This window comes from Globicephala melas, chromosome 2 (genome assembly GCF_963455315.2).
Source record: "Globicephala melas chromosome 2, mGloMel1.2, whole genome shotgun sequence".
Taxonomy (NCBI): Eukaryota; Metazoa; Chordata; class Mammalia; order Artiodactyla; family Delphinidae; genus Globicephala; species Globicephala melas.
This window is the reverse complement of record NC_083315.2, coordinates 169,206,368-169,221,521: the sequence shown is the minus strand read 5'-3', so window position 1 is coordinate 169,221,521 and position 15,154 is coordinate 169,206,368. Positions and strand designations below refer to the sequence as shown.

Sequence of the window (15,154 nt, the reverse complement as noted above, 5' to 3'; positions counted from 1 at the left end):
CCTCCCCCTCCACTCCCCCTGGCTGGGGGAGAGCAGCTTATGCGTTGGGGGCTGTGGGCTGTGTGTGGAGGGAGGGCTTTGCTAACACTCCGATGCTTGATTAGGAACCATCTGCAGAGATGGGAATTTAGAATAGTGGTGGCCTGGACCTGGGAGTGTTTGGTTTCCAAAGGGTTTGTCATTCCCCAGGAGGGCTCCCCACACATTTAAGCACTGAATCTCCTTGAATACTTTCTGGCATGTGATTCCACTAAAATATTTTTCATAATGTATAACTTTCCAGGAAAAAACAAAAACTAAAATGAGATATACTTAAATTGTCAGAGGATCTAAGCGACACTGTAGTCATAGTAAATTTTAGTCTCATGAGCTGATTTCTCGAAATCAATCTCGAAACAAAAAGGAAAACAATAAAATACTGATATCCTGAATCTAATAAACTCATGGAATCCAACGGTAAGGTGAGAGAGTATTATTGAATTAAGTCTAGGAACACTATGTCCACAGACCTACTAGAGAGTGGACTTGAGGACACGGGGAGGGGGAAGGGTAAGCTGGGACAAAGTGAGAGAGTGGCATGGACATATATACACTACCAGACGTGAAATAGATAGCTAGTGGGAAGCAGCCACATAGCACAGGGAGATCAGCTCGGGGCTTTGTGACCACCTAGAGGGGTGGGATAGGGAGGGAGACTCAAGAGGGAAGAGATATGGGGATATGTGTATATGTACAGCTGGTTCACTTTGTTATAAAGCAGAAACTAACACACCATTGGAAAGCAATTATACTCCAGTAAAGATTTAAAAAAAAAAAAAAGAACACTATGCCCACATATTAATCCCAATGAAATGTTAACTTTAGTTTCTATTTTTATTCTATTAACAAAAACCGCCTCTTCAATTTAATTTTGTTCTTTTCCCTTCCTGCTCTGCTGTGCCTCAGATTGGCCTATTTTGTGAACGCTTGGCACACTCAGAGGTCTTCTAACTGGGTTATCCTTTTTTAATGGGTCTAAAATGATCTGCTTGTTCATTTGTGAACGAGCAGCACATTTATCCATATATACAAATGTTTTCTTGCATTTCTTACACTTCATTTCTTTCTCCACTTTTGCCTTCCTTTGATAGTATCTGTGAAAGGCAAGGTAGAGGAATTCTTTTATATTAAAATATTTGAAAATAGTTCCATAAAACATCATTAAGAAGTAATACATATCCACTGTAAAAACAAAAAACTCCCCAAATCTCAGAAAGTACATGAGGTAAAGTGAGACAGTTCCCTCTACTATTCTCTCTATAGCCCCACCCACCCCATGTCCTCCCCACTCACCCAGTCCCCCATGACTGACCAAGGGCTATACTTTCTTACAGACACAAACACTTTGTATCCCAAAAAAGAGGTAACATATTTAAAAGTTTTTCACCAAATAGAGAATAAAATTGTCCTAATTATTTAAAGCTCTTTATTAGAATGAAGAAGGAAGCAATACAGAACATACTCTACATGTTAAAGCTCATGAAAGGAAATGCAGTGTCAAAGTTTGAGAACTACTATCTTCCCTTGATGATTAGTGGGAGACATCCTATTAGGTGCTGAAGCTCATCTGTCATAGCAGGAGCTCAGTGGTTAATGTCTAAAATTCATAATCGGAGGACATCAGTGCAGGCATTTTTGTGTATTAAAAGGAACAAGTGGGTTAAATGAGGTTCCTTTTTTGTTTGTTTGTTTTTGCGGTACGCGGGCCTCTCACCGCTGCGGCCTCTCCCACTGCAGAGCACAGGCTCCGGATGCACAGGCCCAGCAGACATGGTCCACGGGCCCAGCCGCTCCGCGGCATGTGGGATCCTCCCGGACCGGGACACAGATCCCCAATCACTGCACCACCAGGGAAGCCCGAGGTTCCTTTTGAACAGTAGAGATGGGATGGAAAAGAAATGCAGGGAATTGTTGCTTTTTATTCTAAATCCTACTGTGCTTTTTAACTTTCAAAACATGTCCAGGTTTTATTTCAGAAAAAAAATTAAAATGTAAAGAAAATTGTGAGTATACATGATATAGAAAAAAATCAATTTCCAAAGACTGGCACAAAATAAGAACTCAGTAAACATTAGGTCTGATTATTATTTTAGGTGGTGAAATTATCTTAGAAAGTGCAATTACACATCATCTGTAAATATTTGCAAAGGGATAAACATGTGGACAGTAGGCGTTTAAAAAGCTCTGTTTCAAAAGATGACACATTGTTCATGTTATTGATTTGTCTCTTACTGAATGAAACTTAGGCCCACAGGGATAAATGAGAAATCAAACATTCTGAGCTCCTGAGGACTCCAGCACATCCACAGAGAGTACTTTTTCATCATGATTTCTCTGAATATGGTACAGACATGACTGAGGCTTCATTCCATTTCTCTGAACATGAGCCAAAATATAGCTTTGCTATTGGTCTTATTCAGGGGTTGGCAATGTACCGCCTGTTTTTGTAAATAAAGTTTTATTGGAACCCGGCCCATTCATTTACATATTGTCTATAGTTGCATTCTTGCTACAACAGCAGAGGAGTTGGCTTGAAAAGCTAAACATATTTACTATCTGGCCTTTAACAGAAAAAGTTTGCTGACGCCTGAACTCATCTGCCAAAAACCAACATACTGAAGTGTAAAAAATACTGCAAAGTAAGGTGCCTGTGTCTTTTTGGCTGTCCTCCTAGCCTAGAATGGCAATTCAGGTAAGCTGATTTGCTCTCTCCTTTGATCCGGACTTAATAAGGGGATGAATCACAAAGCACCAAATTGCTAAACTTCATCTTGTCCCTTAGAGTTCATTACCTTTTTCAATGCATTTAAAATATGAACGTGTTCTCTGCGACCCCTTCCTGACCCTTGCTATTGGGGAACGCTTGTTGAACTGAATCAAATCCTCACAGTTAGAAATAATTCCTTTTCTCCTGGGGTTTCCCGGGTGGTGCAGTGGTTAAGAATCCACCTGCCAATGCAGGGGACACAGGTTCAAGCCCTGGTCTGGGAAGATCCCACATGCTGCAGAGCGACTAAGCCCCTGCGCCACAACTACTGAACCTGCACTCTAGAGCCCGCAAGCCACAACTACTGAGGCTGCACACCACAACTACTGAAGCCCGCGTGCCTAGAGCCCGTGCTCTGCAACAAGAGAAGCCACTGCGATGAGAAGCCCGCGCACCGCAACGAAGAGCAGCCCCCGCTTGCTGCAACTAGAGAAAAGCCACCGTGCAGCAACAAAGACCCAACACAGCCAAAAATAAAAAAATTTTAAAACTAAATAATTCCTCTCCTCCTAAAGTCACATCCATCTTGTGATAGCTTTTGTGTCAACATGTCATTCTCTGCCCTGCATGAAAGTTTCTCCCGAGTCCCTTAGCTCTCTTGTGGGCCTACAAGAGCCTTGAGGGTATCTTTTTTTTTAAATTTGTCTTTGTATCTTCCCAATACGTTCAACCCCACCTCCTTAAGCCATGCCTGTGGAATGAATAAAGGTTGAATTTTGAAAGTTAATGTTTCTTTTAATGATCAAAAATATTCTATTCTTTGGACACATAAATCAATGGAACAGAATAGACAGCCCAGAAATAAACCCATGCACTTATGGTCAGTTCATCTATGACAAAGGAGGCAAGAAAAGACAGCCTCTTCAATAAATGGTGTTGGGAAAACTGGACAGCTACATGTAAAAGAATGAAATTAGAACATTCTCTGACATCATATACAAAAATAAACTCAAAATGGATTAAAGACCTAAATGTAAGACCAGAAACCATAAAACTCCTAGAGGAAAACATAGGCGGAACACTCTTTGACATAAATTGTAGCAGTAGTTTTTTGGATCTCTCTCCTGAAGCAAAGGAAATAAAAGCAAAAATAAACAAATGGGACCTAATTAAATTTAAAAGCTCTTGCACAACAAAGGAAAACACTGACAAAATGAAAAGACAACCTACTGAATGGGAGAAAATATTTGCAAATGATATAAATGATAAGGGGTTAATAGCCAACATATATAAACAGCTCATACAACCCAACATCAAAAAAACAAACGACCCAGATTAAAAAATGGGCAGAAGAACTAAGTAGACATCTTTCCAAAGAAGACATACAGATGGCCAACAGGCACATGAAAAGATGCTCAACATGGCTAATCATCAGGGAGAGGCAAATCAAAACCACAGAGGTACCACCTCACAACTGTCAGAATGGCCATCATCAAAAAGACAACAAATAACAAGTGTTGGCGAAGATGTGGAGAAAAGGGAACCCTTCATGCACTGTTGGTGGGAATGTACATTGGTGCAGCCATTGTGGAAAACAGTATGGCGGTTTCTCAAAAAACCAAAAACAGAACTACCATATGACTCAGCAACTCCACTCTTGGGTCTATATCTAAAAAAATGAAAACACTAATTCCAAAAGATACATGTACCCCAATGTTCCTAGCAGCATTATTTATAATTGGCAAGATATGGAAGCAGCCTAAGGTCCATCAACAGATGAACGGATACAGAAAAATTGGTGAATATATATACAATGGAATACTACTCAGCTATAAAAAAGAATGAAATTTTGCCATTTGCAACAACATGGATGGACATATTATGCCAAGTAAAATAAGTCAGACAGAGAAGGATAAATACTGTATGATATTACTAAAAAATACAACGAACTAGTGACTATAACAAAAAAGAAGCAGACTCACAGATATAGAGAACGAGCTAGTGGTTACCAGTGGGGAGAGGAAGGGGGAAGGGCTTTATGCGGTAGAGGATTAAGAGGTACAAACTATTAGGTATAAAATAAGCTACAAGGATATGATGTACAACACAGGGAACAGGCAGTATTTTATAACAACTATAAACGGAGTATAACCTTTAAACATTTTGAATCACTGTACTGTACACCTATAACTTATAATATCGTACATTAACTATATTTCAATTTAAAAAATTCTATTCTTCGGAAGCTCCTGTTGCTAAATTAATTAAACAAGGAAGCCATTAGATTGAGGTGGTCCTAATAGCTTAGCAGCATTAATAAGCAAACCCAAACCTAAGAACAGCTAATCACAAACAGTCCTAACCACTGGACCGCCAGGGAATTCCCAATATGAATTGAGTTTTGTTCATATAAACTCTTCTTTTTCTTATATATAATAAGAAACACTGTCAAATGCAGTAAACATCAACTTTATTTTTATGTATTTATTTATTTTGGCCACCCTGCACATTATGTGGGATGTGGGATCTTATTTCCCCAACCAGGGATGGAACCCATGCCCCCTGCACTGGAAGCACAAAGTCCTAACCACTGGACCACCAGGGAAGTCCCTCACATAAACTCTTACATATTTTCATATGCCTCCCTTTATGTTTTAATGCTATCCACAGGCGTATCCACTAGTCTGATTTCACTTCCTGTTTTAGGTGAATTTCAGATCAGTTCTTCCACGGTCCTAATTTGCCTAGTGTTCCTGAGATGACTCTTAGGTAAAGTAAAAAAGTCCCGTCCCTGGAGATCAAGGGTGCATCTCACTGACCAGAGACTGCCCAGATGGCTTCCTCCACTTGCTGGGGGTTCTCAGTGATGTTATAAATGATAACATCACACTCCAGCAGGTGCATGAGAAGGTCTTCTCGAGAGAGAGCCTGAAAAAGAAAGTTGACAGTCATTTGTTGCAAGAAGCGCACAAAGTAACCTTAATATTTAGATGGGAGTGACAATTTCCAAATGAGACATGTTGCCTGGAGAGTCCCACAGGAAACATTCGCAGAAGGATTTTTTTATTTAAAATGAAATTTTGGCTCTCTTCTGTGTGTAGTTTTCAAGTAACAAAGTTTATGTAAAGAGCCTGGAACAGACGAATAAGAAAATTGCATAATGATCTTAGGTACTATTTCTGCATGCTGTTTAAACCCCGATTCAGGAAGAAAGAATTAGAACACGCTGGAAGAAAATGTGTGAGGCATTTAAAACAAACTCAAGCTCTATGCAAGATTCTTTGAGCAACTATAGATCATGAATCACTCAGAAATGCTGATAAGTGATTAATATGGATTATTTCAGAACCCTCAAAATGGAATTAATCTGGTCTCATTCGAGATGTAAGGTACCTTATTACAGTTGACAGCAGGGAGTATTTTAAAAAAAACAGAAACTTTTAATGGTTAAAAATACCAAGTTCTTATATGGGATGAAAGTAACTTTGGTGATCACTGTGTCCAAAGGAAAACACGCACACTTGGTAAATCATGATTGGAATGATTGAGGATGAAACAGGCACGTTTTCAAGAGAATGGTCATCCTGACCAGATATTGAGTGACCATGATTGTGCATTCATTTGTTCCCCCAGTAAATATTTGTGGGCCCTCATTTTCACCCCAAGGGGAAAGGCAAAATAAATAATGTATGATTGTTGATATTACAGATTAGCGCGCGCGCGTGCACGTGCGCATGTGTGTGTGTGTGTTGTTGGCAAAATTTTAACAAATAACTAGGGTCTAATGTGGACGAGGGCGCAACTAAGCACATATGAAGCCTTTGTACAAATTAGGAAAAGGAAACCTGCTCTTGGTGGAAAAATTATAAGGCACCCAGTCTGGGACACACTGTAGGCAGCAGAACACATCACTTTTCAGCTCCTACCCATGCCCGTAGCTGGGCAACCTTGTGCAGTGTGCAACCTGTACAGCCCTACGTGGCAGCCCCCAATGTAGAAAGGGCTATCATAGAAGTACATTTGAGGTTTGATGGACTAGGTGAAGTATGGGACTATGGCTCATAGGAGTTGACATTTGAGCTGGGCTGAAAGGGTGAATACAAGCTCACTCAGCAGAGCTTGGGAAGTTCACGGACTAGCAGGCCATTTGCTGAGCCAGGCAAAAGCACCTTTGACAGCCTGGACCAGCCTAATGTTTTTCCATCCTCCATTCTCTCTCACCTTTCATGCCACTCTTGCTTCTTCCCCTTGGCTGCCCAGAACCCAAGCTCTAGCTATACCGATGCTTTCTATTCCAAAGCACACCATACACTTTGCCAGGTGCCCCCTTGTGTGTCATTTCCTTGTCCTTTTATCTGCTTGGAAAGCTCTATTCAGCCCTGGAGGTTCAGCCTCAGTCCCAGCATCACCAGTAGACCCCAAGCTCCCAAAGGAGGGCCAGCTGTGCAGAATCTCCCGATCAGAGGAGGTTAGGGGGTCTTGCTCTGTGTGGCAGGGAGGCGTCTGAAGCTCCGTTTTCCTGGCGCTATAGATAAGACTGAGAATTCATACTGCCCTGTTCAGAGTGCTCTGCACGCGGCTGTGCGCACACCTCTGTCATCACGTCACTGTCCTGCTCTGGAGCCACTAGTTGACATTGCAGAGTTCCTGCTAGGCTGCGAGCTCCGTGTTTTTCTGTGGGTCTTCAAAGTGCTCAATACTCATTCACTGAATCAAATTCAGGTATAAAGAGTGATCAGTGATGGAGATCTGAAGCAACGCAGATAGCCAGGAGAATGGAAAGTAGGCATTCTTTCGAGAGCGATTAAAGACACGAGCTGAGGCCTCCCTTCCTTCAGCTGCCGCTAAGGTGCTCCGTCCTTCCAAGGAAGCTAAGGCCGCGTTGGGGCGAGGCCCTCACTTCATCTGTCCGGCAGCCCCCGCCTAGCACTGGCCCCGCACCATGGCCTCCGTCTCGGAGCTCCCCTGCATCTACTCGGCCCTCATCCCACATGACGATGAGGTGATGGTCACAGAGGACAAGATCTATGCTCTCATTAAAGCAGCCGGTGTCAATGTTGAACCTTTCTGGCCAGGATTGTTTGCAAAGGCTTTGGCCAAGGTCAGCACACAGGGAGCCTCATCGGCAGTGCAGGGGCTGGTGGAGCTGCCCCAGCAGGAGGTCCTGCGTCCTCCACCGCTGCTGCCCCCGCTGAGGAGAAGAAAGTAGACGTAAAGAAAGAAGAATCTGAAGAGTCTGACGATGACAGGGGCTTTGGTCTTTTTGACGACACCTCTTTAGTGACATGTTCAATAAGAAGCTGAGCTCTTTAATTTGAGGTCAGCAAGGAGGCCCTCTGTGCTCTGGAAAAATCTGGCAGGAAAGGACTTCAGACAGACATTTGCAGGAGAAATGTTTATGAACCCAATATCGTGTGTCTTCTCGTACCTAGAAAAGCACCAAAGTCATGACTGGAGAGATCTGCTCCTTGTGACCAGAACTGACCTTTTGCTGAGACGTGTACTTGCTTGCACATGGCCCCTTCACCCAAACTATACGCGTACTGACTCCCCACACCCCAACCTCTTTGGAGCAGTTCCTCAGAGCTCTCTGAGAGGCTGTCCCCCAGGCTATAGCCCTCAGTCAACCCCAAATAAAACTGAACGCACAGCACTCGCAGTGTGTGTGTGTGTGTGTGTGTATGTGTGCGTGTGCGTGTGCGTGTGTTTTCCAGTCTATACTGGGAAGCCAAGAGCCCACAGCAATGCCAGGCTCGCAGCTGTGATGGGGGCAAGTGCGTGATGAATGGTGTAAAGGACACTCTGGCTTGTCTACAATCATCCATCTCCTTTTCTTCTTTCCCAACAGAACCCCAATTTTGTGCAGATACGCCCCTTCTCAGCCTGTGGGAAATTAACTCCACCTTCTAGTTTAAGGGATGGGCCTTACTGATCTCAGGGTAAGTGATTGGTTCAGGAATCAGCAAGTGACTCAACTCAAGACACTGAGATTCAAGGAGATACCTGTGGGGTGCTGCTGGAATGTTCATCCTCCTTTTTCTGAGAACTTCTGGAAGTTCTCTTCATCAGAGTGTTGCTGCGTTTGTGTGGAATGTTGCCGCCTTGCTGCCAACCTGAGGATGAAGTCCCTCTCAGAGGAAGACAGAGCCCAGAAAAGGGCTGGAAAAGGAGCTGCAGCCCCTGGGTCATGCCAGGCCTGAAGCAGGTGCTTCCTTGAGACCACCAGCCACATAAGTTGATGAATTCCTTATTGGTTACTGATTTGCATTGCCTTTTTTTTTTCCTATTACTTGCAGCCCCAAACAGCCTAAACTGATAATAGACAGCAAGGCCCTTAATACAAATTAAGGCAGAGTAGTGTTTTTTTTGTTTTGTTTTTTGTTTTTGTTTTTTGTGGTACACGAGCCTCTCACTGTTGTGGCCTCTCACCGGACGCGCAGGCTCAGCGGCCATGGCTCACGGGCCCAGCCGCTCCACGGCATGTGGGATCTTCCTGGACCGGGGCGCGAACTCGTGTCCCCTGCATCGGCAGGCAGACTTTCAACCACTGCGCCACCAGGGAAGCCCCAGGGCAGAGTAGTTTTGTAGAGGAGTGTGAGAGACTTCATCCTGGGTAAATTGATTTAGAAGTGCTGCAGGACATCTGGGGGAGTGGACTAGGAAGCAATTGGATGTGCAGGTTGGTTAACAGGGCTGGAGAAGGATTTGAAAGGCGTTGGCTTGTACAGGGGAGCTGGAGCTATAGGACTGAATAAGATTTAGAAAGGATGCCTATTAGGAGAAGGGAGGGAGCTCTGAGAAAAACTGCATTTAAAGGGAAGGAGTGGATGCGTAAGGGCAGTCTGCCGGCTGCTGCTGCTGGGAAGCAGGGAAGAGAGGCCCTTGGTAATGAGGGGCTGGCTGGTGACAATGGCCAGGGCATCTCCTGTGAAGGGGTGGGGGCTGGAGAGTGCAGGAGTGAGGCCTGCAAAGGTGGCTGAGCCCTCTCTCAAGTTCAGTGGTGGCAGGGGCCATGGGCAGAGAAAGAGGCAGGGAGGCCAAAGTAAGAGTGTGTGTGTGTGTGTGTGTGTGTGTGTGTTTCCAGCGAGAAAGATGTGAGCATACGTAGAGGTGGAAAGAAAGAAGCCAGCGGCGAGTGAAGATCCAGAAGAGGGTAAAAGGGGGTAAGTGGTGAAGAAAGTTCCCAAAGACGGTAGGAGGGGACTCATTCATTCATTGACAAATACTTATTGAGGGCCAGTGCTGTCCGTCACCATGCAAGGATACACATGAGAATAAATGGGGTGCTGTCTCTACTCTCAAGGAACAGATACTAATAGTGTGACCCACAATAGACAGATAATAACAATGGAGTGAGAAAAGTGTAAGAATCTAGGCAGGTAGAGAGCTCAGAATCTAAACTGGGAGTGGGGAATCATGGAGGGCTTCCTGGAGGAGAAGACAACCCGAATTAAATCGTGAAGGATGAATAGGGCTGGTTGGAGGAGGGAAGAGGGAAGGCTATTCCAGGGTACAGCATGTGCAAAGCTGTCTCCTAGGATCTAGAGGGCTGCAGGCAGGGTGATGGGAGGAATTAGGCTGGGAGGGTCACCCTTCTTGCAGGTATTTAAGTCCTTGGATGAGGACTGTGTAGAATTTGTCATGTGAAGGCAGCAGTATTTCTCAGTAAGACAGCAATATAATGGTGTTATCCTTGAGTGGCTTATTACCCGAGGAGATGTCTCTTTCACAGATTGCGCCGGCCATGGCCCAGAGCCATGTTGGGGTGGTGCAGGGCAGAATACATTCTAAATACAGGGCAGAGAACTTTATGAGTCTGAAAGTCCAAATGAGATCCATACTTTCTAAGAATATCTCATTTAAGTTCTCTGCTGCAGGCAAGACTTGAAAGTGGAGAGACAAGTGTTGTTAATTTCCATCGCAGGAGGAAGACCTGCCCTCACCTCTCTCCTCAACTTCCCCACCTTCTCACATTGGCAGGAGAGAGGAGACAAGGAGCAAACACAGTGGCAGGGCATCGGAGCAGGGGGTGGCCCTCCCCTTCGCCCCCTCTCAGCAGTCCCTCTGGACTTACATAGTAGGTCTCCATGGCAAAGTTGGGGCAGGGGGTTTTGAGCGTGGAAAGCGTGCCCACTATCTGGAACGTGCCTTCCTTCAGGTTGGCTGAGGAGGCTTCTGGCACGGCTGATTTATCTTCATCGTGCTTTTCCTCCTCTTCGGTAATTTCTTCAAGTGAAGCCCCGACCACAGAGGTAGAGAGAAACTGCAAGCAAACAGGAATTTCCTGAATACTAAGAACAACGGAGAGTAAGGCCAGTCAATGAATGACGATTCTAAAACCGGACCTTTACTGAAGGCTTGCTAGCGGTGCCACTCATGCTTTGTACACCGGTATCTCATTGAAATTGGTTTAATTCCCGCAACGACACAGTGAAGTGTCTATTCACGATTATGACTCCCCATTTCATAGGCGAGGAACTCAGGCTCGGAGAGCTTAAAAGCTCCTTAAGGGTATTATCCTTCCCTAGCATCAGGCAGAGCTGGGCTAAATTCACGATGGTCGTTTTGTCTAACAGATAGGTAGAAATGTAATGCGATCAGCTTAGGTAACTTAAATTTGCTAGTACCACATTAACAAAAGGAGAAAGAAACAGGTGAAGTTAACTTAGGTAAAGTTTAAATTTTTAAAAATTTAGGTAACATTTTATTTAACTCAATATATCCAAAACATTATCAGTTTAACATGTCATCAATATAAACATTATTGAGATATTATATATTGTTTTCTTTTCCCATAGTAAGTGTTTGAAATTTGATGTGCATTTTACACTTACAGTGCATCTCCATTTGGACTAGACACTTTTAAACGTTCCATAACCACATGGGACCAGTGGCTATGAATAATGAAATAGAATGAGGTTGGCAAAGTTTCTTTTTTTGGTTTTACAAAAGCTGTCTTTGTGAGTTGTTTATGCAATGTTCATGGGTTTCATATATAAAGAGAAATAATTTTAATTTATATATTAGACATATGATTTATAGTTTAAACATGTGTAAATAATCATGACGATATCACCCCTTGGGAGTAAAAACACAACAGAATGCCCCACCCCCTTTATTTTGATAAAAAAACAGTCCAAGTTAATAGACAAGGTGTCAGGTTCAATCTCTTATTGGAATCTATTTTTCCCAAGTATGCCATATATATTTTCATTTACCTCTCAAACACACATATTCAATTTATTATCCCGTTTCACAGATGAGGAGATTGAGGCCCAGCAATAAGTAATTTGCCCAAGATCGCACAGGCAGGAAGGGGTGAAGTTGGACCTTCTGATAATGACACCCCGGCTGTACAGGTGCCCCGCCCTGACACACTACCCAGAGACCGGGGGAGAAGGGGCTGTGGTGGCATTGCTCAGCTAGGCCTGAGGACAAGAGACATGGTTTCCACGTTTTTTTAGATGCTTTATATTTCTACTCCCATATTGCTTGGTGCAGACAATAGCAATTACTTGGAATTTGAGAAAGTCAAGTCCTGGTTTGTTAAGGAATAACCGGAAATTCTGTTATTGATAAGCTTTGGAAAAAATCTCTCCCAACAAAAAGTTTTATTGTAAAAATATTATGTCGTAAAAAATAATCAGAGATCAAAAGGGGATAAAGTAAAAAGTTAAATTCTCTTCCCTCCCTCCCTCCTAATTTCAATCATGTCACGTCCCTTTTTAAGTACTCCAATGGCTATCAATGGATTTAGAACATAAACCAAATTCCTGACCAAAGCCCCACAAGATCTGGGCCTTTGGGCTTGACTCTGCTTTGCTAATTTACACAATAAATATCGATGAACTGCTGACCACGTGTGAGGCACTGTTTAGTTGCTGAGCTGGGCCACATTTTGACTTTCACAGCCCCTTTCTGCCAAAAGTATATTAAAAATGATATTTTATGACTGTATATCTATAATGACACACTATCTTTGACTGTAAAATTTAATTTGCTTCCTTCCTATTTTAAGAGAAATTATAACATTTGTGCGGGCCCCAAAGCCACATGGGTCCTGGGCATGGTGCCTGCTGTCCCCTGGAGCCCCTGGTTCACTGCAGCCTCACCACTCTGTCCTCTGCAACCTTTGCCTTTGCCGTGCCCTCTGGGAACTATTTCCTCGGGCTGGACCCTCATCTTGTGTGTGTCAGATTAAATGTCACCTTTCAAGAGAGCGCTTTCATGCAACTCTATTGAAAGCAGCTGCGCTCTTCCCCAGTCCACCTCTTCTATTCTCTTTCCTTCAGAGTACTTATCACCTATTGAAATATCTTGTTTATTCTAGTAATTATTTATTGTCTGTCTCCTTCCAGAGGGGCAGGGTCTTCAAGGGTCAAAACCTTTTTTGGTCTTATTTACTGTGCCAGCCTTTTAGTAGGAGTTCATGAACGAGTGACTCCCATCCTCCAGAGGTGATAACGGTTAAGTGTCTTGTGTATCCTTTGAGACGTTTTTCTGTATTTAGGTTGTCTATCTATCTATCTATCTATCTATCTATCTATCTATCTTCTCTATAGTTGTATCTATCTTTTTGAAAGACACAAGTAAGTTCATACTACCCCTGTCTTTTTAATGCTTTGCTATTGCATTTAGTTTTGGACTTCTTTTTCCGTCAGTTGCCTGATACAGACGAGTTGGCGGGAATGGAAAGAGAACCCGGTTAGGAGGTCGGAGACCTGGCCCTATGTCCAGGTCCTGCCCCCAACTCGCTAAGTGATCTTGGGCAAGCCCCTTTCTGCCTCGAAGCCTCAGTTTCCTCTTACTAACAGGGGAGGAACCCCGGCTGGAACGGAGATCTCCAAACACCTGGGCTTCCAGGTGGGGCGCTTGTCTAGCCTGGGTGCAGACTGGGGAGCAGGGGGCATTGGCCGTGCCCAGGACGAGGGAGGGTCCCTTAGGGGAGGCCCTGATAGGGTCCGGTGGTGCAGGCCCTCGCTGGGTTCCGGGGCTGGGGCGGGGGACTGGGAGTTGGGGGCTTGGGTTCTCCTGTCATCCACCGCCGCTCACCTTCCCGATGTTTCTGCTGCTGTATGAGTCCAGCAGGTTTATAAACACCCTCTGGATCCGTTTAACTTTCTCCGTCCGGACAGCAACTTCCTCTTCTTCAGCCATGGTGGGAGCCTCGCTGGTTGCTAAGGAGAAAGCGTCCCTTTGGTTGCCAAGGAGATGGAGCCGCGGCCCTAGGACCGCGGGGCCAGGCTGCCCTCCGGGGTTGGGGCTAGGGCGCGGGGCGGGGCGTTCCCGGGGCGGGGGGCGGGGCCTCCGGTTTCCGAGGCCAGGAGGGCTCTCCCTGCCCAGGGCGCCAGGCAGGCCTGCGTCGCCGCCCGAGCCCCACTCTCCCCTGCTTCACGCCGGGGGCCCTCGGGCAGGGCGCATCCTCCGTCCCTTTCCTCTCGTTCATTCGGTAACTCCGGAAACACGTCCCAGTGTCCACCTGACACGGAGCACTAAAAATACTGATGAATCTGAGGAAAAGGTAAAACCGCAAGCCTAGGCTTCCCCTGAAATGTCGGAGTGAATTAACGTGCCCCTCTGGGGCGGTCTGACCAGGCGGGCGTGACATAATCCTCTACTGTAAAGAAGGGCTGTTGCCATGGAGTTTCGGGGTCATGGTGTGGTCCCCACTGTGCTGCCAGTCGCTGCTTGGTCCACTGGGCTCAACTGGTTTAGCAGTTCCAGGGCTGGGGTGGGAGTGACTAGCAGCCATTTGTGCTGGGGATTCACCCCCATTCACAAAGGGATAGAATTCAGACTTTGCCCTTTCCAAATCAGGTTAGACACGCAGTTGCCCAGATAAACCGACAAATTAAAAGATGCCGTTCGAATTGTCTTATCACAGAACCACAAAGGTCACGGTGGACTAGATATATATATATCCTGTTATCTTAGAATAGTAAATATTTTTGTGCTTTAAACATTAACTTGTTGAATGTACATATTTAACACATGGATTGACTGTGTACCTTTTTTTTTTTTTTTTAAATACTGATTGCCTCAGAAATTGGAGATGGCCAGGGAGCTCCAGACAGCCTGGAGGTTCTGGGCACTCAGACATTTGGGAGACTAGGCTTTGACTTCCAGCTCTGCAGCCATTTGTGGGAGACTGGGGCCAACCTTTTAACTTTACCCAAGCTGTTAAATTGGCTGTAAAACAGGGGTGAAACCACCAACCTAACAGGGCGGTCAGGATCAAACAAGATATACGAAAGCACCTTCTGAAGTGGTCTCCATAAGTGAAATTGCTTTTTTTCTGCAACGCTGAAGCACGCTTCTACCAATGGGAGTTTTTCATTCCTTTTTTCGTCCCCACCCCGACTCCCTTTCCTTTTATACATATGTCTCATTAAAACTTGTTTTGATAAA

General features: G+C 44.6%; 1 protein-coding gene and 1 pseudogene across 4 annotated transcripts in view; one reads left to right on the top strand and one right to left on the bottom strand.

Moving 5' to 3' along the window:
- Window positions 1-13,903, bottom strand: part of AK7 (adenylate kinase 7) — a 54,299-nt gene extending 40,396 nt beyond the window's left edge. For all 4 annotated transcript variants that reach the window (XM_030883117.2, XM_030883118.2, XM_030883120.2 and 1 more), the window contains exons 1-3: window positions 13,799-13,903; window positions 10,821-11,009; window positions 5,566-5,674 (exon numbers count right to left, since the gene is read on the bottom strand). In XM_030883117.2, the coding sequence (XP_030738977.2) occupies window positions 5,566-5,674; window positions 10,821-11,009; window positions 13,799-13,903 (403 nt within the window). The remainder of the gene's footprint in view (window positions 1-5,565; window positions 5,675-10,820; window positions 11,010-13,798) is intronic.
- On the top strand, window positions 7,689-8,050 carry LOC115867087 (large ribosomal subunit protein P1 pseudogene; annotated as a pseudogene).
- Window positions 13,904-15,154: the final 1,251 nt, after the last annotated feature.